The sequence below is a fragment of the Danio rerio genome, chromosome 4 (assembly GCF_049306965.1).
Source record: "Danio rerio strain Tuebingen ecotype United States chromosome 4, GRCz12tu, whole genome shotgun sequence".
Taxonomy (NCBI): domain Eukaryota; kingdom Metazoa; phylum Chordata; class Actinopteri; order Cypriniformes; family Danionidae; genus Danio; species Danio rerio.
Window position 1 is genome coordinate 64,430,541 of NC_133179.1, and position 24,858 is coordinate 64,455,398.

Sequence of the window (24,858 nt, forward strand, 5' to 3'; positions counted from 1 at the left end):
GGCTGGACTATAGCATATATGTATATATTTGCGGCTATTTTCTATAAAGATGACATTAAATTTTGCAACAACAATCAAAACGATAAGAGAGTTTAACAACTTTTACAGAAACACCAGTCTCTCGAATGCCAGAACATATGAGCGACAAGGATGGGATTCAAACCCACGAGTGCAAATGCACAATAGATTAGCAGTCCATCACCTTAACCACTCGGCCACCTCATCACGTATTTTCCTTTTTCACTGGTGGAGGCTGGACTGTGGCACATATTTTTATATGTATGTTATTGTAACTATTTTCGGTAAGATGACTTTCAGTTTTGCCATATGAACGACAGAAATGGGATTCAATGGACTCAAATTTCAATGGAAACAATTTCAACATTTGACCAATCAGAGTCGAGACAATGTTAAAGCCAGGGAAGGAACCGTTCCAATATTCACCGCTAGGTGTGCAGTCAAACAGGTTAATCAGATGTCAATCAATTTTCTGAACTGAGCCGAAGGTACACGAAAGAATGACACGGTTCTCTGGGGGTGGGTCAAAGGTCAAAAAAGTTAATTGATTTTCGACAATCAGCATCATTCGACATAGCACAGCATCGTTTTGTGTAAAGTACTGGATTTTTTTTGATAGTGATTTCTTAAAAAAAGGTAAGAAAATCTACATAATTGCTCGTATTAATGTTTTAGTGTGTTGTATTTCAAATTTTGATACTTTAATCTAAAACCGTTTAATTTCTTGGAGAAAAAATGTCTGGAAAATCCCATAAAGCCATGTCAGACGCTGACTGGATTTCATGTCTGAAAAAGTTTGCCAGAACAGGAGTTTGGCCATCAAATGAGGGCAACAGGATCAGGCCTCTCCTCTGCAAAAAAGTGGCATGAGATTTATCAAAGAGTGTGTATTTCGTTTACATGATATATTGTTTTGTTGAAATTTGCTTAACAGAGTAACGTTAACTTGTTAGGCTTTAGTACATTCAGTACAGTATCTATGTAAAACATGTCATACTTGTTTTTAAACAATAATGTGTTTTAAATTGCATGTATTTTGAGATTTACGTCGAATAATTTAGTAAGTTTGACCGTTTATGAGAGAGATTTGAAAAGGTGGGGGAATGGATTATGAGTGTACAGTATACAGCATGTGGTTTTAAGGCCTGAAATGTTCCTGTCCAGTTCCTCTTATTCTTTTTCCTATAGAGGTGAAGTTGGTTGTATATTAGGATATTCAGACATTCTCCTTATTAATATCATTTCAGAAAAGTATTCTTTGCAAATTCTAAATAGGAAAATCATATTAGCAGACAATGATTAATGATGATAAAAGTACAGCATTGTTCACAGTGAATTAGATAGTGTAAATGTTGTTTTTAAATCATACTTGCATGCTAATTCCAATCGAATATTCAAAGTAATATGGTAAACAATATAGAGACTGCTAAATGAACGAATGTGCGAATATAAAACCAACTTTACCTCTATCTTTTTCTTTTCGTTTTAGAGAAACAAACTACAATTACATATTAGATAAATATTACACACATTCTAGAAACAGTGATAAATTAATTTACAGAGCTATTGTGTGCTTCATTAAGGGAGTCATTGAGTTAAAATTCTTGTTTAGTTATAAAAGTTTTTATTGTAAAATATTGTATAAAATTATTATGTTTTTCATGATTTTTTCAGACTGAGAAATGCTCATTGCAATATCGTGGGCAGAGGACCTTGCTTGGAGGTGTGCTGAAATACACATGTGGTTTTTTTCACACTCAAAATGTATATTTATGAATTAATATGTGTTTATTATTATTATTTACTAGAATGACTTTCCTTCTTCATGATTATATTTATTTTTGTGATTATTTTTAGCAGAGTACTGCTTCTGCTGCTCCAGCACAAATGGTGCAACAACCTGCCCCTACTGTACCTGCTCAAGATGTGATGGAGACAAGATAACTTAAGGCCCAGCCCCAGCCCCCGTCTACTCCACCAGTGGCATCAAAGATTTCACCGCAATTGTCAATGGTACTTTTTTAAATTAAAAATCAAAAGAAATGACAATTTCAGTGTTTCAAGTGTTCAGGGTGCTCAAAGTTCATTCAAAGTTCTAAACATAAGAGAGAAAAGAACAAAAAGCAATAAAAAAGTTAAGGTGTTGTTAGAGACCTGCTTCTTTTCACACCTTTTGTACAGTAGGGGGTAGCATTTTATTTTATTTGTTAATTTTGTATTTATTCTGTTAATATTTAACTTATTTATTTTTGGATTTTTTATTCTATGTTCATTACTGTTTTGTTGACCAATGTTATATAAATATTTCATTTAAAAATGACTGGTCCTTGATTTTTAAGTCCACTTTTCGTTGGTTTCTGTTTGTATTGAACATTTTATATATATTGTTTATTTATATTGGTAATATTGTATTGTTAATAACTAATTTATTATTTTTATATTTTCTACTCTATATTCAATACTGTTCTGTTGACAATTGTTAGATAAATAATGCATATATAAATAACTGACTTCTCCTTGACTTTTAATTCCATAAACACTGTAGCTCTATGACACTTCTATAGATCATTTGTACGTCAAAATACAGAACAATAATAACCAGAAGCATAACAATGCTACAACAACTACTAAATAAAAACACAATTAAGTTAGTATGCTTTATATTTCATAAAAGAATATCAAAAAACACAATAACAAAGTGCTTAGGCATATTTTATTTACCTTGGAGCATTATACATTCAAATTGTTAGTTTATTGAGTAATAAGAAACAAATAACAATAAAGCGTCTTTAGCTGGATTCGAACCCCCGTGTTGGTGAGCACCTGCAATAGAAATCAATGTAACTCAAAATGCACAGTTTTAACACAGAACAGTATCGCTAATGCATGACGTAGAGCAGGTCAAGGAAGGCATGTCTGGGAAGCTAAGAATGCACCTTACCTTCGTTTTTTCCTCCCTCTTCTTCCTTCACCCTATTCTTTCCTTCTTCACCTTCTTTGTTGGATGATTATTCCTCAGCTTGAACGCAGCACCTGAGACCGCTCGGCCATCCTGACATGCTTGTATTGCCTGAGCTATCTCCTAGGACCCACACCACAGCACAGTGAAATGGAAGCTGCTGTGTCACAGCTTGCAGAGCTGTTGCAGTACTCATTGTTGGCACAGTAGGCAGCGTGTCAGTCTCATAATCTGAAGGTTGTGAGTTTGAGCCTCACACGGGGCAGGGTGGTACCTTTTGGAGCGGGAGCGCTTAGATGACAGGGCCGCGTTTTTTTATTGCCTTCCATGCGGTTCATGCTTCCCGGGAGCAAAAAATGCTACAGCTTCTCTGGAGGGCAGGCGGCATGAAGTTCCAAGAACATTTCCTGAGTCTGAAGCAATGATGACAAGATGCTCCCATTCCTGACAAGTAATCGCTTGACATTCGGTGTGGATATGTCAAATGTCATGACTTGATGTTGTACAAGGATTTGACGAAAAGTTCTGCAAATCCTATTGCCTTAAAAATCAACGGCATCCCAGGACATTCCACCACATGGCATTCCACGACAGTTCTTTCAATCCCTTTTCGGTGCACTTGCATTAAAGCCCTCGTCCACTGTTTTGTTCACATGTTTTTCCGAGTTGCTGTGGACAATGCCTTAATCACAAACACCTTAAAACTTGCAATCTAAAGTGCCCATTAAGCTTCCCAGGCACACTGCTACGCTGCATGAACTTTGGAGCAAAGAGGTTGATGCGGCACTTTGTCAGTGTTACTGTATCACTTGGACAGAGAGTTAAAGGCTTGAGCCTGAACGTATAGCCAAAGATTTTGTTTGTCAGAAGTGGGATTTGAACCCACGCCTCCAGCGGAGACTGCGATCTGAACGCAGCACCTTAGATCCCTCAGCCATCCTGACATGCTTGCATGGCCTAAGCTGTCTCCTAGGACCCACAGTGACATGGAAGCTGGTGTTGTCACAGCTTGCAGAGCTGCTGCAGTCTGCCTCGTTGGCGCAGTAAGCAGTTTGTCAGTATCATAATCTGAATGTCATGGGTTCGAGCCTCACATGGGGCAATGTGGTACCTTTTGGCATACGGGAACGCTTAGATGACTGGGCAGCGTTTTTTATTCCCTTCCGTGCGGTTCTAGCTTCCCGGGTGCAAAAAATTCTACAGCTTCTCTGAAGGGCAGGAGGCATGAAGTACCAAGAACATTTCCTGAGTCTGAAGCAATAATGGCAAGATGCTCCCATTCCTGTCAAGTAATTGCTTGACGTTCAGCGTGGATCTGTCAAATGTCATGACTTGACGTTGTACAAGGATTTGATGAAAAGTCCTGTGAATCATATTGCCTTAAAATCAATGGCATCCCAGGACATTCCACTACATGGCATTCCAAGACAGTTCTTTCGATCCCCTTTCGGTGCATTTGCATTAAAGCCCTCGTCCATTGTTTTGTTCACAGGGTTTTCCGAGTTGCTGTGGACAATGCCTTAATCGCAAACGCCTTAAAATTTGCAGTTTAAAATGCCTATTAGGGTTGCCAGGGACATTACTACGCTGCAAGAACTTTGGCGCAAAGAGGTTGATGCGGCGCTTCGTCAGTGTTACTGTATCACTTGGACATGGCGCCAGAGAGTTTAATTCTTGAGCCTTAACGTATAGCCAAAGATTTGGTTTGTCAGAAGGGGGATTTGACACCAAGCCTCCAGGGGAAACTGCGACCTGAATACAGCGCCTTACACCGCTCAGCCATCCTAACATGCATGCATGGCCTGAGCTGTCTCCTAGGACCCACACCGCAGCACAGTGAAATGGAACGTGGTGTGTCACAGCTTTCCAAGCTGCTGCAGTCTGCCTCGTTGTCGCAGTAGGCAGCGCGTCAGTCTAATAATCTGAAGGTTGTGAGTTCGAGCCTCACAGGGGGCAGGGTGGTACCTTTTGGCACTTCGGAGCGCTTAGATCACTGGGCAGCGATTTTTAGTCCCTTCCGTGCGGTTTATACTACCCGGGAGCAAAAGATGCTACAGCTTCTCTGGAGGGCAGACGGCGTGAAGTTCCAAGAACATTTCCTGAGTCTGAAGCAATGATGGCAAGATGCTCCCATTCCTGACACGTAATCGCTTAACGTTCGGTGTGGATCTGTCAAATGTCATGACTTGACGTTATACAAGGATTTGACGAAAAGTCCTGCAAATCCTATTGCCTTAAAAATCAACGGCATCCCAGGACATTCCAAGACAGTTCTTTTGATCTCCTTTCAGTGCACTTGCATTGAAACCCTCGACCATTGTTTTGTTCACATGCTTTTCCGAGTTGCTGTGGACAATGCCTTAATCGCAAACGCCTTAAAATTTGCATTTTAGAGTGCCTATTAGGGTTGCCAGGGACATTACTACGCTGCATGAACTTTGGCGCAAAGAGGTTGATGCGGCACTTTGTCACTTGGATAGAGAGGGTGCTCGCTGCAGAGCCATTTGAGCAGAGCTGAGCTCCAGCAAAGGGGAGCATGAGCTCTCGCTCCTTCTCCTGTAAGCTGTTTTAATGCGTACACCAACCCCACCCCTAAACCTACCCCCAGTGACATCACTCGTAGAAGAAGTGCAAAAAAGGAGGAGGTCAAGCTCCCTCTCGCTGGAGCTCAGCTCGCCCAAATGACTCTGCAGCGAGCACCACTTGCTTGGATATGGCGCCAGAGATTTAAAGACTTGAGCCTGAACGTTTAGCCAAAGGATTGGTTTGTCAGAAGTGGGATTTGAAACCACACCTCCAGGGGAGACTGCGACCTGAACGCAGCGCCTTAAACCACTCGGCCATCCTGACATGCTTCCCTGGCCTGAGCTGTCTCCCAGGACGCACACCGCAGCACTGTGACATGGAAGCTGTTGTTCCACATCCTGCCCAACTCCAGCAGTCTGCCTCGTTGGCGCAGTAGGCAGCGCGTCAGTCTCATAATCTGAAGGTCGTGAGTTCGAGCCTCACATGGGGCAGGGTGGTACCTTTTGGCACACGGGAGCGCTTACATGACTGGGCGCCGTTTTTTTATCCACTTCCATGTGGTTCATGCTTACCGGGAGCAAAAAATGCTACAGCTTCTCTGGAGGGCAGGAGGCGTGAAGTACCAAGAACATTTCTGGAGTCTGAAGCAATGATGGCAAGATGCTCCCATTCCTGTCAAGTAATTGCTTGATGTTCAGCGTGAATCAGTCAAATGCCATGACATGACATTTTACAAGGATTTGACGAAAAGTCCTGCGAATCATATTGCCTTAAAATCAATAGCATCCCAGGACATTCCACGACAGTTCTTTCGATCCCTTTTCGGTGCACTTGCATTAAAGACCTCGTCCATTGTTTTGTTCACATGCTTTTCCGAGTTGCTGTGGACAATGCCTTAATCGCAAACGCCTTAAAATTTGCAGTTTAAAGTGCCTATTAGGGTTGCCAGGGACATTACTACGCTGCAAGAACTTTGGCGCAAAGAGGTTGATGCTGCGCTTTGTCACATGGATATGGCGCCAGAGATTTAAAGACTTGAGCCTTAACGTTTAGCCAATGGTTTTATTTGTCAGAAGTGGGATTTGAAACCAGGCCTCCAGGGGAGACTGCTACCTGAACACAGCGCCTTAGACCACTCGGCCATCCTGACATGCTTATCTGGCCTGAGCTGTCTCCCAGGACGCACACCACAGCACCGTGACATGGAAGCTGTTGTTCCACATCCTGCCCAACTCCAGCAGTCAGCCTCGTTGGCGCAGTAGGCAGCGCGTCAGTCTCATAATCTGAAGGTCGTGAGTTCGAGCCTCACACGGGGCAGGTTGATACCTTTTGGCACACGGGAGCGCTTAAATGACTGGGCGGCGTTTTTTATCCACTTCCATGTGGTTCATGCTTACCGGGAGCAAAAAATGCTACAGCTTCTTTGGAGGGCAGGAGGCGTGAAGTTCCAAGAACATTTCCTGAGTCTGAAGCAATGATGGCAAGATGCTCCCATTCCTGTCAAGTAAATGCTTGACGTTCAGCGTGAATCTGTCAAATGTCATGACTTGACGTTGTACAAGGATTTGACGAAAAGTCCTGCGAATCATGTTGCCTTAAAATCAATAGCATCCCAGGACATTCCACTACATGGCATTCCAAGACAGTTCTTTCGATCCCCTTTAAGTGCACTTGCATCAAAGCAAGTGCACTGAAAGGGCAAGTCCATTGTTTTGTTCACATGCTTTTCCGAGTTGCTGTGGACAATGCCTTAATCGCAAACGCCTTAAAATTTGCAGTTTAAAGTGCCTATTAGGGTTGCCAGGGACATTACTGCGCTGCATGAACTTTGGCGCAAAGAGGTTGATGCGGCGCTTTGTCACATGGATATGGCGCCAGAGATTTAAAGACTTGAGCCTTAACGTTTAGCCAAAGGTTTTGTTTGTCAGAAGTGGGATTTGAAACCACACCACCAGGGGAGAATGCAACCAGAACACAGCGCCTTACACTGCTCAGCCATCCTGACATGCTTGCTTTGCCTGAGCTGTCTCCTAGGACCCACACCACAGCACAGTGACTTTGGCACAAAGAGATTGATGCAGCGCTTTGTCAGTGTTACTTTATCACTCAGACATGGCCCCAGAGAGTTAAAGATTTACGCCTGAACACATAGCCAAAGGTTGGGTATTGTCAGAATAGGGATTTGAACCATGGAAGCTGTTGTGCCACATCCTGCCCAGCACCAGCAGTCCGCCTCGTTGGCGCAGTATGCAGCGCGTCAGTCTCATAATGTCAAGGTCGTGAGTTCGAGCCTCACATGGAGCAGGGGGGTATGTTTTGGCACATGGGATCGCTTGCATGACTGGGCGGCTTTTTTATCCACTTCCATGCGGTTCATGCTTACCGGGAGCAAAAAATGCTACAGCTTCTCTGGAGGGCAGGAGGCGTGAAGTTCCAAGAACATTTCCTGAGTCTGAAGCAATGATGGCAAGATGCTCCCATTTCTGTCAAGTAATTGCTTGACGTTCAGCGTGAATCTGTCAAATGTCATGACTTGACGTTGTACAAGAATTTGACGAAAAGTCCTGCGAATCATATTGCCTTAAAATCAACAGCATTCCAGGACATTCCACTACATGGCATTCCAAGACAGTTCTTTTGATCCCCTTTCGGTGCGCTTGCATTAAAGCCCTCGTCCTGAGCTGTCTCCTAGGACCCCCACCGCAGCACAGCGTAATGGAAGCTGGTGTGTCACAGCTTGCCAAACTGCTGCAGTCAGCTTCGTTGGCGCAGTAGGCAGCGCATGAGTCTCGTATTCTGAAGGTTGTGAATTCGAGCCTCACACAGGGCAGGGTGGTAACTTGGTACACGGGAGAAAAAATCAACGGCATCCCAGGACATTCCAAGCCAGTTCTTTTGATCTCCTTTCAGTGCACTTGCATTGAAACCCTCGACCATTGTTTTGTTCACATGCTTTTCCGAGTTGCTGTGGACAATGCCTTAATCGCAAACGCCTTAAAATTTGCATTTTAGAGTGCCTATTAGGGTTGCCAGGGACATTACTACGCTGCATGAACTTTGGCGCAAAGAGGTTGATGCGGCACTTTGTCACTTGGATAGAGAGGGTGCTCGCTGCAGAGCCATTTGAGCAGACCTGAGCTCCAGCAAAGGGGAGCATGAGCTCTCGCTCCTTCTCCTGTAAGCTGTTTTAATGCGTACACCAACCCCACCCCTAAACCTACCCCCAGTGACATCACTCGTAGAAGAAGTGCAAAAAAGGAGGAGGTCAAGCTCCCTCTCGCTGGAGCTCAGCTCGCCCAAATGACTCTGCAGCGAGCACCACTTGCTTGGATATGGCGCCAGAGATTTAAAGACTTGAGCCTGAACGTTTAGCCAAAGGATTGGTTTGTCAGAAGTGGGATTTGAAACCACACCTCCAGGGGAGACTGCGACCTGAACGCAGCGCCTTAAACCACTCGGCCATCCTGACATGCTTCCCTGGCCTGAGCTGTCTCCCAGGACGCACACCGCAGCACTGTGACATGGAAGCTGTTGTTCCACATCCTGCCCAACTCCAGCAGTCCGCCTCGTTGGCGCAGTAGGCAGCGCGTCAGTCTCATAATCTGAAGGTCGTGAGTTTGAGCCTCACATGGGGCAGGGTGGTACCTTTTGGCACACGGGAGCGCTTACATGACTGGGCGGCGTTTTTTTATCCACTTCCATGTGGTTCATGCTTACCGGGAGCAAAAAATGCTACAGCTTCTCTGGAGGGCAGGAGGCGTGAAGTACCAAGAACATTTCTGGAGTCTGAAGCAATGATGGCAAGATGCTCCCATTCCTGTCAAGTAATTGCTTGATGTTCAGCGTGAATCAGTCAAATGCCATGACATGACATTTTACAAGGATTTGACGAAAAGTCCTGCGAATCATATTGCCTTAAAATCAATAGCATCCCAGGACATTCCACTACATGGCATTCCACGACAGTTCTTTCGATCCCTTTTCGGTGCACTTGCATTAAAGACCTCGTCCATTGTTTTGTTCACATGCTTTTCCGAGTTGCTGTGGACAATGCCTTAATCGCAAACGCCTTGAAATTTGCAGTTTAAAGTGCCTATTAGGGTTGCCAGGGACATTACTACGCTGCAAGAACTTTGGCGCAAAGAGGTTGATGCTGCGCTTTGTCACATGGATATGGCGCCAGAGATTTAAAGACTTGAGCCTTAACATTTAGCCAATGGTTTTATTTGTCAGAAGTGGGATTTGAAACCAGGCCTCCAGGGGAGACTGCTACCTGAACACAGCGCCTTAGACCACTCGGCCATCCTGACATGCTTACCTGGCCTGAGCTGTCTCCCAGGACGCACACCACAGCACCGTGACATGGAAGCTGTTGTTCCACATCCTGCCCAACTCCAGCAGTCAGCCTCGTTGGCGCAGTAGGCAGCGCGTCAGTCTCATAATCTGAAGGTCGTGAGTTCGAGCCTCACACGGGGCAGGTTGGTACCTTTTGGCACACGGGAGCGCTTAAATGACTGGGCGGCGTTTTTTATCCACTTCCATGTGGTTCATGCTTACCGGGAGCAAAAAATGCTACAGCTTCTCTGGAGGGCAGGAGGCGTGAAGTTCCAAGAACATTTCCTGAGTCTGAAGCAATGATGGCAAGATGCTCCCATTCCTGTCAAGTAAATGCTTGACGTTCAGCGTGAATCTGTCAAATGTCATGACTTGACGTTGTACAAGGATTTGACGAAAAGTCCTGCGAATCATGTTGCCTTAAAATCAATAGCATCCCAGGACATTCCACTACATGGCATTCCAAGACAGTTCTTTCGATCCCCTTTAAGTGCACTTGCATTAAAGCAAGTGCACTGAAAGGGCAAGTGCATTGTTTTGTTCACATGCTTTTCCGAGTTGCTGTGGACAATGCCTTAATCGCAAACGCCTTAAAATTTGCAGTTTAAAGTGCCTATTAGGGTTGCCAGGGACATTACTACGCTGCATGAACTTTGGCGCAAAGAGGTTGATGCAGCGCGTTGTCACATGGATATGGCGCCAGAGATTTAAAGACTTGAGCCTTAACGTTTAGCCAAAGGTTTTGTTTGTCAGAAGTGGGATTTGAAACCACACCACCAGGGGAGAATGTAACCAGAACACAGCGCCTTACACTGCTCAGCCATCCTGACATGCTTGCTTTGCCTGAGCTGTCTCCTAGGACCCACACCACAGCACAGTGACTTTGGCACAAAGAGATTGATGCAGCGCTTTGTCAGTGTTACTTTATCACTCAGACATGGCCCCAGAGAGTTAAAGATTTACGCCTGAACACATAGCCAAAGGTTGGGGATTGTCAGAATAGGGATTTGAACCATGGAAGCTGTTGTTCCACATCCTGCCCAGCTCCAGCAGTCCGCCTCGTTGGCGCAGTATGCAGCGCGTCAGTCTCATAATGTCAAGGTCGTGAGTTCGAGCCTCACACGGAGCAGGGTGGTATGTTTTGGCACATGGGATCGCTTGCATGACTGGGCGGCTTTTTTATCCACTTCCATGCGGTTCATGCTTACCGGGAGCAAAAAATGCTATAGCTTCTCTGGAGGGCAGGAGGCGTGAAGTTCCAAGAACATTTCCTGAGTCTGAAGCAATGATGGCAAGATGCTCCCATTTCTGTCAAGTAATTGCTTGACGTTCAGCGTGAATCTGTCAAATGTCATGACTTGACGTTGTACAAGAATTTGACGAAAAGTCCTGCGAATCATATTGCCTTAAAATCAACAGCATTCCAGGACATTCCACTACATGGCATTCCAAGACAGTTCTTTTGATCCCCTTTCGGTGCACTTGCATTAAAGCCCTTGTCCTGAGCTGTCTCCTAGGACCCCCACCGCAGCACAGCGTAATGGAAGCTGGTGTGTCACAGCTTGCCAAACTGCTGCAGTCAGCCTCGTTGGCGCAGTAGGCAGTGTGTCAGTCTCATAATCTGAAGGTTGTGAGTTCGAGCCTCACACAGTGCAGGGTGGTAACTTGGTACACGGGAGCGCTTAGATGACTGGGCAGTGTTTATTATTCCCTTCAATGCGGTTTATGCTACCCGGGAGCAAAAGAGGCTACAGCTTCTCTGGAGGGCAGGCAGCGTGAAGTTCCAAGAACATTTCCTGAGTCTGAAGCAATGATGGCAAGATGCTCCCATTCCTGTCAAGTAATTTCTTGACGTTCAGCGTGAATCTGTCAAATGTCATGACTTGATGTTGTACAAGGATTTGACGAAAAGTTCTGCAAATCATATTGCCTTAAAATCAACAGCATTCCAGGACATTCCACTACATGGCATTCCAAGACAGTTCTTTTGATCACCTTTCAGAGCACTTGCATTAAAGCCCTCATCCATTGTTTTGTTCACATGCTTTTCCGAGTTTCTGTGGACAATGCCTTACTCGCAAACACCTTAAAATTTGCAGTTTGAAGTGCCTATTAGGGTTGCCAGGGACATTACTAGGCTGCATGAACTTTGGCGCAAAGAGGTTGATCCGGCGCTTTGTCAGTGTTACTGTATCACTTGGACATGGCGCCAGAGATTTAAAGACTTGAGCCTGAACGTTTAGCCAAAGGTTTTGTTTGTCAGAAGTGGGATTTGAAACCACACCTCCAGGGGAGACTGCGACTTGAACACAGCAACTTACACAGCTCAACCATCCTGACATGCATGCATGGCCTAAGCTGTCTCCTAGGACCCCCCCCGCAGCACAGCGTAATGGAAGCTGGTGTGTCACAGCTTGACAAACTACTGCAGTCCCCCTCGTTGGCGCAGTAGGCAGCGTGTCAGTCTCATAATCTGAAGGTTGTGAGTTCGAGCCTCACACAGGGCAGGGTGGTAACTTTTGGTACATGGGAGCGCTTAGATGACTGGGCAGCATTTATTATTCCCTTCAATACGGTTCATGCTACCCGGGAACAAAAGATGCTACAGCTTCTCTGGAGGGCAGGCAGCGTGAAGTTCCAAGAACATTTCCTGAGTCTGAAGCAATGATGGCAAGATGCTCCCATTCCTGACACGTAATCACTTAACGTTCTGTGTGGATCTTTCAAATGTCATTATTTGACGTTGTACAAGGATTTGACGAAAAGTCCTGCAAATCCTCTTGCCTTAAAAATCAACGGCATCCCAGGACATTCCAATACATGGCATTCCAAGACAGTTATTTTGATCTCCTTTCAGTGCACTTGCATTAAAGCCCTCACCTTTGTTTTGTTCACATGCTTTTACGAGTTGCTGTGGACAATGCTTTGATCGCAAACACCTTAAAAAGTCTAAAGTGCCCAGGGACACTGCTACGCTTCATGAACTTTGGCGCAAAAAGATTGATGCAGCACTTTGTCAGTGTAACTGTATCACTCGGACATGCCAGGTCATGCCAGAGAGTTAAAGACGTGTGCCTAAACGCATAGCCAAAAGTTGGGTTTGTCAGAAGTGGGACTCACACCCTTGCCTCCAGGGGAGACTGCGACCGGAACACAGCACCTTAGACTTCTCTGCCATACTGACATGCTTGTATGGCCTGAGCTGTCTCCTAGGACCCACATCGCAGCACAGTGACATGGAAGCTGGTGTGTCACAGCCTGCCCAGCTCCTGCAATCTGCCTCGTTGGCGCAGTAGGCAGCACGGCAGTCTTATAATCTGAAGGTCACATGCTTTTCCGAGTTGCTTTGGACAATGCCTTGATCGCAAATGCCTTAAAACTCGCAGTCTAAAGTGCCCATTAGGGTTGCCAGGGACACTGCTACTCTGCATGAACTTTGGCGCAAAGAGGTTGATGCAGCGCTTTGTCAGTGTCACTGTATCATTCGGACATGGCGCCTAGGGCTGTAATAATACACGATATGAAATCGAAATTGCGAATCTACGATCCTGTGTCGCGTTGTGATAAAGGAGATTCGCGACACACCCCGTGACTACCTTTCCAATAACGTCACGCGTGCCTGCAAAAGTTGAGCTAGTTGAAGAAGAACGTGAGGAAACAATTTTTTTCCCCTCGACATTATGAGCACTGCTCCATTTATGCCCTTGCAATATGCGTTTAGCCGGGAGAGCTCGCACAGAGCTCTTAGTAAGGGACCGTCTGAATGTGTCAGGAATATCAAAAACAAAATTAACGTAACCCCGCTTGACAATAGACAACGGCAGAAACATTGCCAATGCTGTCAAAGCGGCCGGATTTTCACAGCATATACGATGCTTTGCTCACACTGTTAATGTGGCTGCACAGAGAGGGATGGGCGTTCACCAGATGTCCCGACTTCACAGAGTAAGGAAAGTTGTCACGTTTTTCACTGCAATGTTGACATGATGGTGTTTCTGAAGAATTTTCAACTTTTTGGTTTTCTTGAGAGAAATAAGTTGTTTATTTGTTTAATGTTTACTTGACTTGTGGTTTGAAGCACAGGCATAAAGCCTCAGTGTGAAACAGTAGCCTAAAGGTAAGTGAATTATAACAGCGCAAACTTTTCTGTAACCGTGCTGTGCACTTTCTGTTTGACCCTTTGGGAGTGCTGACTGACAGGTGAGTGATGCGTGAGGTCAGGGAAACACGACGAAGCTTTCAGTTAAGATGAACACAGTTTCTATAGTTATACTTTATTTAGAGATAAAGGTATATGGCTCTGCATATAATCACTCTATCTTGCTGGAGTTTATAGCCGTTTTGCTTTACTTCAGGACGCATTAATGCCGCTCTGAAGGTCTAATCGCTGTTTTAAGTTATCCAGAGCTGTATAAATGTACAAATCTTGAATATCACGATATTATTAAATATTACAATTGTAACAACACAGACAGCAACACCTTAGCACAATCGATAACCAGCTGATTCAGTCGTTTCATAAGAGGACCGCGCTTCTTTTTTCCTTTTCAACATAAAGGCAGAGAGGTGCGCCTTGTTTTCGGCCCCTTGTTCAACTGCAAGGCATACTTAATTTGCGGGACGATAACGTATAACCCGTGCCTACAGACACATTGCCAAAGAAGCAAAATAGAAGTAGAATATTGCTGTTTGATACAGACGTGTTGATGCTAAACCAGCACTGATGTTGACCTGGATCTGTAATAAACGCAACAAATAGGCTTTACTTTTTATTTTACAACTTATAAAGCATGTATGCACATTGATGCAATATCATATTTAAACAACAAAACTGTTTACAAAAAGTCAACATATGCGCGCGTTGTTGTTGTCTTTTCATCACGCAGCGCACACTTGAACCGCGAGGGAGAGAGAGGAAACCATATAGCAAGACATATTCTTTAAAATAATGATTTCTATTAAAAATGTAAAAGGTTTTGTGATTACAATAATAACAGCGGGGCATTAAATAAATGCATATTTTCTGTGAAGCGGGCAATTTGAGGAAGTCAGCTATTTTTATTTGACGGAAGAAAAAAACATATGATTGGAAAAAAACAGCCTATGCCGGTTATTAAAAAGAATCTGTCAGTATTTTCGTTTTGTAATATAAATTAATTATTTAATTGAAAATAATTTAGGGCAGTTCTATTTATTTTATTCATTTTATTTAGATTATTCTGCTCTTCTGTGCTAAACACTGCAGGTGCGTGAAGATGCTCTGTTGTTCTGTTCTGTTATTAATATGCTAGCATTTAAAAATAAATCAGTATTTTAAAATGCAATATTTAATGTGTCAGACACAAAAAAGACAAGTCAATTTGTTTAATATAAAATTAATAGTAATCTGACCAGTTAACCCTTAATAAGCGATTAATGAGCGGCGGTTGTCAGTTAGCAAAATTAACGAAATGAGCATCCCTAGTGGCCATTTATTTACTTTTTCTATGTAAGAGAACTTGATTGAAAAAGAATTTTCAACATGCTTGAACCATCTACACAATGGAGTTTAGTTCTGTTTGGTTTTTCAACAGTATTTTGTTACAAAGAAAACAAAAGTGATATATCTTTGGCTATTTTTTATTTTATATATTACTATTTATATTGTTAATAATTTGCATAGTTAATATTGTTTTTTGATGTTCAGTTTATAAAGATTTTTCAAATGTTATTTAATAAAAAATAGTTTTAAAAATCTTTTTTCCCACCCCCCACGGAAAAAAAAAATTGTGATACGAACCGAATCGTGGGTCAAAAATCGTGATACGAACCGAATCGTGGGTTTGGTGTATCGTTACAGCCCTATTGATTAGAGTAATTAAATGGTTTAAAGTTATTTGAAAGGTTGTGTCACCGACTCGGTCCCAGTCATTCCCCTCGCTGACCAGCAGAGGTCACCATCTCCGGACTTCTAACCATTACGTCATCCAGTTCACTCAGATCCCAGCACACCTGTTCTCCATCTCACTAATGACCCACGTACCACATATAAGCAGCTCACACACACTTCATTGCGAAGTCTTGTTTAGCCCCGGCCAGCATTTCTGAGCGTTCTATCCTGCCTGATCTCCCGTTGACCACTTCAGCCCGTTTCTCGACTCTGCTCTGTCTTCTGCCTGCCCTTGACCAAAGCCTGCTTACACGGACTCTGATTCTCGCTGCCTGCCCCTGACTAAAGCCTGTAACACAGACTCTGAATCACGCTGCCTGCCCTTGACTCAAGCCTGGTAATCACTCTGCCTCTGTTATCTACTAATCATCGTTGAGTTGTATGTTGTATGTTCGCACAGCCGTGCGAGGTGTTGATGTTTAAGTGTGACTTAATAAATACTGCAAAATGGATCCCTCCGTGTCAGTCTCCCCGTTACAGAAGACTTCGCCCAACACGGATCCCGCAGCCATCCAGGTTTTGTCTCACGAAGTCACAACACAAGCTCAGGTATTGTCAACACACCAACAACAACTAACACATCTAACGCAGTTAACAGACGAACTGGTGAAATCCCTACAAAACCTGCAAGCTGCTGCCACTGCGCAACCCACCGCCAACTACTCTCCAAGTCCACTTGTTGTTGCACAACCCCCGATGACTTCCGGAGTTCGATTGGCTTTTCCTGACAAGTTCTCAGGTAACCCAGCAAAATGTAAAGGCTTCCTACTGCAATGTAAACTGTTTATCGCCCAACAGCCTCATCTGTTTAAGGACGAGAATGGGAAAATTGCTTTTGTGTGCTCCCTGCTCACTGGGAAGGCGCTAGACTGGGCTACTGCAGTTTGGCCAGACAGTACCCCGATATTTCCCTCGTTTAATGACTTTTTCAAACGTTTCTGCACTGTGTTCGATCATCCAGAGGGTGGTCGTAACGCTGGCGAGGAGCTATTGTGCATCCAACAGAGAGATCGCTCCGCGGCTGAGTTCGCCCTGCAGTTCCGCACTCTGGCAGCGCAAACTGGCTGGGCTGATGATCCGCTTGCCACGCTCTACAGAAAGGCTCTAAGACTCAATTGCTTCCAGTCCTGTATCCCCTGAAACCTCCGCTGAACCCATGCAATTGGGTAGAACCCGCCTGAACCCAGAAGAGCGAGAACGACGGAGAAGAAATCACCTGTGCATTTACTGCGGACTTCCAGGTCATACGAAGATTTTATGTCCCAACAAGCCTCTCCCTAAAACCCTCTCGGTGAGTGCAACCACTATGTTCACTACCACTAATAATGTTGTGAATCTGCCTGTCACTTTGAGAAACGATGGAGATGAGATTGAGACTATGGCCATGATAGATTCAGGAGCCGCTGGTAACTTTATTGATTACACGTTTGCCACCACTCACTCCATTCCTTTAACCTCCTGTGATTCCTCCATAGCCATCACTGCTGTAGACGGGCGCCCTTTGGGAGAAGGACGTATAAAATTCCAGACCCTGCCAATCTTACTTCAAACAGGCTCTCTCCATGAAGAGGAAATTTCCCTTCTTGCCATCAACTCCCCTAAACACTCTGTAATTCTTGGGTTACCATGGCTACAACAGCATGACCCTCAAGTCTCTTGGAGAACTGGTGAGATCACAAAATGGAGCAATCAATGCTTTACCCAATGTCTGCACTCTGTTTCCCCTGTCCAGATCAACACAATTAACAAGACCGAAGACTCTGAACTCCGTCATGTTCCTGATGCTTATCACGATTTAATTGAGGCATTTAATAAGCAGAAGGCTACCAAGCTCCCTCCTCATCGTGAAAATGACTGTGCCATTGAGCTGCTACCCGGCACCACGCCCCCTCGTGGTCGCATCTTCCCTCTCTCACAACCTGAAACTGAAGCTATGAAGAGTTACATCTCTGAGGAGCTAGAGAAGGGCTTTATTCGACCATCTACTTCACCCGCTTCAGCAGGGTTTTTCTTCGTCAAGAAGAAGGATGGCAGCTTGCGCCCATGCATTGATTACCGAGGCTTAAATGAGATCACAGTCAAATACCGCTACCCATTGCCATTGGTTCCTGCCGCCCTTGAGCAACTCCGATCCGCCCAGTATTTCACTAAGTTGGACCTCCGTAGTGCATATAATCTCATCCGCATACGACAGGGAGACGAGTGGAAAACCGGGTTCTCTACAATTGACGGCCACTACGAATACCTCGTTATGCCCTTCGGCCTAGCAAACAGTCCTTCCGTGTTCCAGGCATTTGTAAATGAGATATTTAGAGACATGCTCAACAAGTGGGTCATAGTGTATATTGACGACATCCTGGTCTACTCCAATTCGCAATCTGAGCATATCCAGCATGTCCGGGCAGTGCTCAAACGCCTCATTCAAAACCAGCTGTATGCAAAGAGCTCCAAGTGCGAATTCCACCAGACCTGCATCTCATTCCTTGGTTACATTATCAGTCCAGAAGGCGTGGCCATGGACCAGCAAATGGTCGACTCCGTGACACAATGGCCACAACCCGAAACCATCAGACAACTACAACGATTTCTGGGCTTTGCTAACTTCTACAGGCGCTTCATAAGAAACTTCAGTTCAGTCGCTGCCCCATTGACCGCCATGGTAAAAGCCAACAATGCTCGCCTTAAATGGAACCCAGACGCTGTCCGAGCATTTACCCAGCTAAAGACTCGCTTCTCCAGTGCACCCATTCTGCGTCATCCTGATCCCGAGCAACCCTTTGTAGTCAAAATTGACGCGTCCAACACTGGAATTGGAGCCATCCTGTCCCAACGATCCCTAGTGACTAAGAAGCTCCATCCCTGTGCCTTCTATTCTCGCAAGCTCAACTCCGCTGAACGGAACTACGATGTGGGAAACCGAGAACTCCTCGCCATGAAAGCCGCGCTAGAAGAATGGAGACACTGGCTTGAGGGCGCAAAACACCCTTTCATCGTCATCACCGATCACAAAAACCTAGAATATATTCGGTCCTGTAAACGTCTGAATCCTAGACAGGCAAGATGGGCGCTGTTTTTCACCCGATTTGACTTCCAAGTCACCTATATCCCTGGCTCAAAAAACATCAAAGCAGATGCTCTGTCCCGCCTCTCAGACTATGAGACCTCTGAATTCCATGATGAACCCATAATTAAAGACCCTCTAATTGTCGCTCCTATCCAGTGGGATATCGAACAGGAGATCCTTCAAGCCGCCGAGAATAATCCATCTCAGCAGCCCTGTCCAGAGAATAAAATCTTTGTTCCCCCGTCACTTCGAGAAAGACTCATCTCCGAGGTACATGACCACCCCAGTTCCGGTCACCCAGGCAGCACAGCCACCGTACAAATGATTCAATCCCGCTACTGGTGGTCATCCATACACAAGGATGTAATCAACTTCATCAATAAATGCTCACCCTGTCAGATGTCCAAACACTCCCGTCACCGTCCAGCTGGATTACTCCAACCCCTGGAGGTGCCACATCGCCCCTGGTCACACATCGCTATAGATTTCATCACCGATTTACCCATATCTCAGGGCAAAACCACCATCCTCACAGTAGTGGACCGATTTTCAAAATCCTGCCGCCTTATCCCCATCTCCAAACTGCCTACAGCCATGGAAACGGCTGAGTTACTCTGCGAGTGTGTGTTCCGGTACTATGGTCTCCCCGAAGACATCGTGTCGGATAGAGGTCCCCAGTTTACATCCCGACTCTGGTCAGCATTCTTTAAAAACCTCCAAATCAACGTTAGCCTAACATCCGGCTATCATCCCCAATCCAACGGGCAGACAGAGCGCTTGAACCAAGAAATCGGCAGATTCCTCCGCACGTACTGTCATTCGAACCAGAACGAATGGGCCAAATTTTTGATGTGGGCAGAATATGCTCAGAACTCCCTCAGAAAGGCATCTACTGGATTAACCCCATTTCAATGCGTGCTGGGCTTCCAACCTCCTCTCTTTCCCTGGTCCGGCGAGACCTCTGAACTCCCTGCGGTGGATACCTGGTTTAAAAACTGCGAAGAGGTCTGGAACGCAGCTCACACTCACCTCTCTCACGCCGTACGGCGTTTCAAGGAACAAGCCGATCGACACCGACGTCCTGGTCCCATGTATTCCCCAGGACAATGGGTATGGCTTTCCACCCGCGACTTACGCCTCAAGCTGCCCTGCAAGAAGCTCAGTCCCAGGTACGTGGGTCCTTTCCAGATTGAAAGACAAATATCTCCTGTTTCGTTCAGACTGACACTCCCTAATCATTCTCGTATTTCCCCCACTTTCCATGTCTCTCTGCTCAAGCCTGCTGCTGGTCCAGCCGAGACGGATAGGGAGGTGGCAGCCGGTGAACAGGGTCCCCCGCCTCTTATGATCGATGGTGAAGAGGCCTACCAGATCCACGAGATTCTGAGATCCAGACGCCGGGGTGGACAACTCCAATATCTCGTTGATTGGGAGGGGTACGGCCCGGAGGAGAGATCTTGGATTAACCGCAAGGACATCCTCGACACCACACTACTGGAAGAGTTCCACTCACAACATCCGGAGATGCCGGCCCCTCGCCCCCGTGGAAGACCCCGGCGTCGAGAATTGCCTCACTTCAGGAGCCGTTCGTTGGGGGGGGGCTCTGTCACCGACTCGGTCCCAGTCATTCCCCTCGCTGACCAGCAGAGGTCACCATCTCCGGACTTCTAACCATTACATCATCCAGTTCACTCAGATCCCAGCACACCTGTTCTCCATCTCACTAATGACCCACGTACCACATATAAGCAGCTCACACACACACTTCATTGCGAAGTCTTGTTTAGCTCCGGCCAGCATTTCTGAGCGTTCTATCCTGCCTGATCTCCCGTTGACCACTTCAGCCCGTTTCTCGACTCTGCTCTGTCTTCTGCCTGCCCTTGACCAAAGCCTGCTTACACGGACTCTGATTCTCGCTGCCTGCCCCTGACTAAAGCCTGTAACACGGACTCTGAATCACGCTGCCTGCCCTTGACTCAAGCCTGGTAATCACTCTGCCTCTGTTATCTACTAATCATCGTTGAGTTGTATGTTGTATGTTCGCACAGCCGTGCGAGGTGTTGATGTTTAAGTGTGACTTAATAAATACTGCAAAATGGATCCCTCCGTGTCAGTCTCCCCGTTACAGGTTGAAACAAAATCTGTTATCTTGTTATTTTTAAATCAACAGGAGCGGTTTAAATCAAGATTGGCAAATTTGCATCAACATCACCAAGACTGCTTTAACCGCTTTAACGAAGCAGAAAGTAAATTAAGACAAAAGACTTGCCTACAAAAATCAAAGCATTGTGAGTATTTAACCTAATTAATATATCATTATTTAAACCTACCACAAACTGCCATTTGTAGGTTTAATGGTGCATTTTCTTTTGAATTTTATATATTCATTCTAATCTTCATACTCTCCTGAACAGCGTTCATCACCTGCAACAGCAACACTCACATCATCTCCATCCTGTCCTGAGCAACCTACATCATGTGCAACTGCAACACTCATGACATCTTCATACTCTCCTGAGCAGCGTTCATCACCTGCAACAGCAACACTCACATCATCTCCATCCTGTCCTGAGCAACCTACATCATGTGCAACTGCAACACTCATGACATCTTCATACTCTCCTGAGCAGCGTTTATCACCTGCAACAGCAACACTCAAAACATTCTGTTCAGCAAAGAGTCTATAATGAATTCTGTTTTGATTCTCCTTTTACTCCTACTTCATAAAAACATTTTACTACATGAAAAAAAAAAAAAAAAAAGTTAACGGTACAATTTTTCCATTGTGTTTTATTTGTTCTGGTCAGTGTATACATAATGCAACTTTGAAAATAGGTAATTACTGATTTACATTTAACCCATTTAATTAACTTTTTATAGTTTTTTTGTGATTGGCTAAAACATTCATTTAGATTTAGAAATTTTGAGTGATTAAGGCAGACATTTTAAATATGCAAGCTTTTATTGAGCAATGTTGTTCTATAGATTTTAGATATTTCTTTAGGTAGTTTTGCCCAAATTAGTTTTGAATTAGGAAACTCAAGGTATCAGCACCAAATTATCTACTAATGAACGGGTCTGGATTGGATCCGGATAAGCTACTTCATCAATGGGTTCTGGTCTAGATTGGATCCGGGCCGGATGAGCTAGTCTATCAGCGGGTCTGGATCGGATCTGCGCCGGATGAGCTACTCTATCAGCGGGTCTGGATTGGATCCGAGCTGGATGAGCTACTCTATTAACGGGTCCGGATCGGATCCGGATGAAGAGCTTTATTAGCGGATACGGGTAACGTCTGAAATGGGTCCGGAACGGATACAGAATTCTTATCCGTTCCGGATCCGTTGCGCTGTGCAAGTAGACTCCAGTACAGACCCATTTGCGGACCCGTTTCTGTTGCGGATCATGTAATACCTCCGGCGCGGATCTGTTCCGGAGTCATTTTGATATCTGGAAAACCTTTAGGCAGCAGTAAGCCTCACAAATACTTAAAATTGATTGACTTAAACTGCTTGAACTTTATTAAAACTGTTAGCACTAATATATTGTGTTAACTACACTTTGTTCATTTTGTGCTTTTGTTCCTTTGTTTATTGGTGTTAAAAATAAGCCTGCTGTGAAAAAATAGTTTCTCTGAGATTATGTGTTATGTAATCTTGTTAAAATTTATTTCTTAAAATAAAAGTATAGAAAAAAAGTATCGTTCGAAACCGGTATCGAATTCAGGGTATCGGTATCGAACACTTTAGAACAATACACAGCCCTAGTCAAGTGATGTGATTTTGCAGGTCAGAGTTCACCAAGCTTGAACTTTGCAACGCAGTGAACTGCAAAACTTGATGCACAAACTTGGTTTCCGGTCTGACCCATTCACGTGCGTATGAATGGAAGTCTATGGGGAGAAAAGTCCAGTGTGACCGCAGCTTAAGTGCAAGTGAATAGTTTCTCTCCAGTGTGGCTCACCATGTGTAAATTAAAGGACGATGATCGGCTGAAACTCTTCCCACACTGAGTTAATGTGAATGGTTTCTCTCCAGTGTGGATACTCATGTGTCTATTAAAGTTTGATGATTGGCTGAAACTCTTCCCACAGTGAGTGCATGTGAATGGTTTCTCTCCAGTGTGGATCTTCATGTGTTGATTAAAATTTGATGATTGGCTGAAACTCTTCCCACACTGAGAGCATGTAAATGGTTTCTCTCCAGTGTGGATCCTCATGTGTTTATTAAAGTTTGATGATTGGCTGAAACTCTTCCCACAGTGAGTGCATGTGAATGGTTTCTCTCCAGTGTGGATCCTCATATGTTTATTAAAGTTTGATGATTGGCTGAAACTCTTCCCACAGTAAGTGCATGTGAATGGTTTCTCTCCAGTGTGGATCCTCATGTGATGATTAAAGTGTGCTAATTGGCTGAAACTATTCCCACACTGAGTGCAAGTAAATGGTTTCTCTCCAGTGTGGATACTTATGTGTTGATTAAGGTGTGATGAGCAGCTGAAACTCTTTCCACACTGAGTGCATGTGAATGGTTTCTCTCCAGTGTGGATCCTCATGTGAATCTTAAGAATGTCTTTTCTTCCAAAACTCTTTCCACACTGAGTGCAGGTGAAACAATTATTGTCTCTCCTTTTAAAATCAGTCTGTAGATGAGTTTTTTCCTCAATTTTGACATGATGTTCCTCCTCTTTCCTCCTCTCCTTCTCTTCAATTAGGTCTGAAATAAAAAAAAAACATTAGTTTTCATTAAGTCTTAAAAACTCTCATCAAAAGCTGAAAAGTGAAAAGACACTGGAAACGTTCGAGGTGACAGAAGTTACCCTTCGTTCCCCAAGGAGGGGAACGGAAGTGCTAGAAGTGGATTTGATCTTGGGAAAATTCACGAAATGGGAGGATTCGGTTCAGAAGCCGCTTGTCTGAAAGTGTATTGAACGGGCCAATGAAAGCAATGAATTGGCAGCGTAAGCTTGCGCAGGTGTGCTTCATTGCCAATTATCCTAGCATATAAGCACACCTGGAGCGAGCAAACGCCATCCTTTTAAGCTGAAGAGACTTTCTAACAGCTAAGGGACAGTCATTGTGACGACGGAGTATAGCACTTCCGTTCCCCTCCTCGGGGAACGAAGTTTTACTTCTGTAACCTCGAATGTTCCCCTGCGGTTGGGGAACTTCAGTGCTATACAGTGGATTTGATCTTTGGGAAAATCCACGTATGGGAGAACTATGAAAAACGGCATAATGACTGCACCTTACCAACACCCCCGATGAGGGGATAGTCAAGCAAGCGTGACGCACCCACATCATGGGAGGCGCGGCCTTCCAACGTGTCCCTGGCCCTAATTTATCTCCCTTCAACAGAAGTTTTACGGATTTAGATATATTTTTTGGGAAGTCGTGTGCGTCTAGATGATTCTAGGAAAATACGACAGTACGTTGGGAAGCGTGCAATCCCGATAGGGAGGATGCTGCGGAGGCCATCCGCTACCCAAGGGGGGAGATAAAATGGCAGAATTACATATGGACTAGCCCTAAGAAGGGGGAGTGTGCATAGACAAAGAGGTTAGCGGAGAGGGAAGACACGGGTCCACCCAGAGGGGGGACTTAACCGTGGCGGAATAAGCATAGTCACCTAGTGGGGATCACGCATAGCAGACACCTATACCCAAGATGCGGGCTGACCAGCGGGCAGACCAACAACGTAGTGGGCCAGCAAGTGACTCCTCTGCTGAGTCAGTGCTGGGGTCCACGGAGGAATCTGCAGGGCTCACCTGACGGGGAACTTTACTGACAGATAAAAGGGCACACGTATCTACGTGTTAGGGACAATGGCGCAGCAAGCGTGTTTCAACACCCTACTGAGTTGTTTCCTCAATCACCAAAGGGTTGCCTAATACCCTTAAGGAAACTGGCTCCACTCGCAGATTGTAAAACCTTGCAAATGTGTTGGGTGTCGCCCAGCCCGCAGCTCTACAAATGTCTGTTAGAGAGGCGCCGCATGCACAAGCCCAAGAGGATGCAACGTGCCGAGT

At 45.0% G+C, this 24,858-nt stretch overlaps 1 protein-coding gene, 2 long non-coding RNA genes and 8 other non-coding genes across 11 annotated transcripts in view; 6 read left to right on the forward strand and 5 right to left on the reverse strand.

The window, feature by feature from the left end:
• LOC137489914 (uncharacterized) overlaps positions 1-24,858 on the reverse strand; it is a 171,963-nt gene that overhangs the window by 141,030 nt on the left and 6,075 nt on the right. The window contains exon 3 of the mRNA XM_073948535.1: positions 22,471-23,546. Within this exon, the coding sequence (XP_073804636.1) occupies positions 22,756-23,546 (791 nt within the window). The 3' untranslated portion in view covers positions 22,471-22,755. Of the gene's footprint in view, positions 23,547-24,858 lie in introns of the transcript that reaches the window.
• Positions 1,879-22,912, forward strand: LOC141381880 (uncharacterized). The gene is made up of 3 exons (XR_012402769.1): positions 1,879-2,031; positions 21,002-21,119; positions 21,246-22,912. It is a non-coding gene; the product is annotated as an uncharacterized lncRNA (long non-coding RNA).
• On the reverse strand, positions 2,713-7,023 carry LOC141381953 (uncharacterized). Its single transcript, XR_012402864.1, has 3 exons — positions 5,681-7,023; positions 2,960-4,496; positions 2,713-2,841 (listed from the first exon to the last, which is right to left on the reverse strand). It is a non-coding gene; the product is annotated as an uncharacterized lncRNA (long non-coding RNA).
• trnal-cag (transfer RNA leucine (anticodon CAG)) lies at positions 3,839-3,921 on the reverse strand. Its single transcript has one exon. It is a non-coding gene; the product is annotated as a tRNA-Leu (tRNA).
• Positions 4,861-4,933, forward strand: trnai-aau (transfer RNA isoleucine (anticodon AAU)). The gene has a single exon. It is a non-coding gene; the product is annotated as a tRNA-Ile (tRNA).
• trnal-cag (transfer RNA leucine (anticodon CAG)) lies at positions 5,745-5,827 on the reverse strand. Its single transcript has one exon. It is a non-coding gene; the product is annotated as a tRNA-Leu (tRNA).
• Positions 5,922-5,994, forward strand: trnam-cau (transfer RNA methionine (anticodon CAU)). The gene has a single exon. It is a non-coding gene; the product is annotated as a tRNA-Met (tRNA).
• On the forward strand, positions 6,748-6,820 carry trnam-cau (transfer RNA methionine (anticodon CAU)). Its single transcript has one exon. It is a non-coding gene; the product is annotated as a tRNA-Met (tRNA).
• trnal-cag (transfer RNA leucine (anticodon CAG)) lies at positions 8,890-8,972 on the reverse strand. The gene has a single exon. It is a non-coding gene; the product is annotated as a tRNA-Leu (tRNA).
• trnam-cau (transfer RNA methionine (anticodon CAU)) lies at positions 9,067-9,139 on the forward strand. Its single transcript has one exon. It is a non-coding gene; the product is annotated as a tRNA-Met (tRNA).
• On the forward strand, positions 9,908-9,980 carry trnam-cau (transfer RNA methionine (anticodon CAU)). Its single transcript has one exon. It is a non-coding gene; the product is annotated as a tRNA-Met (tRNA).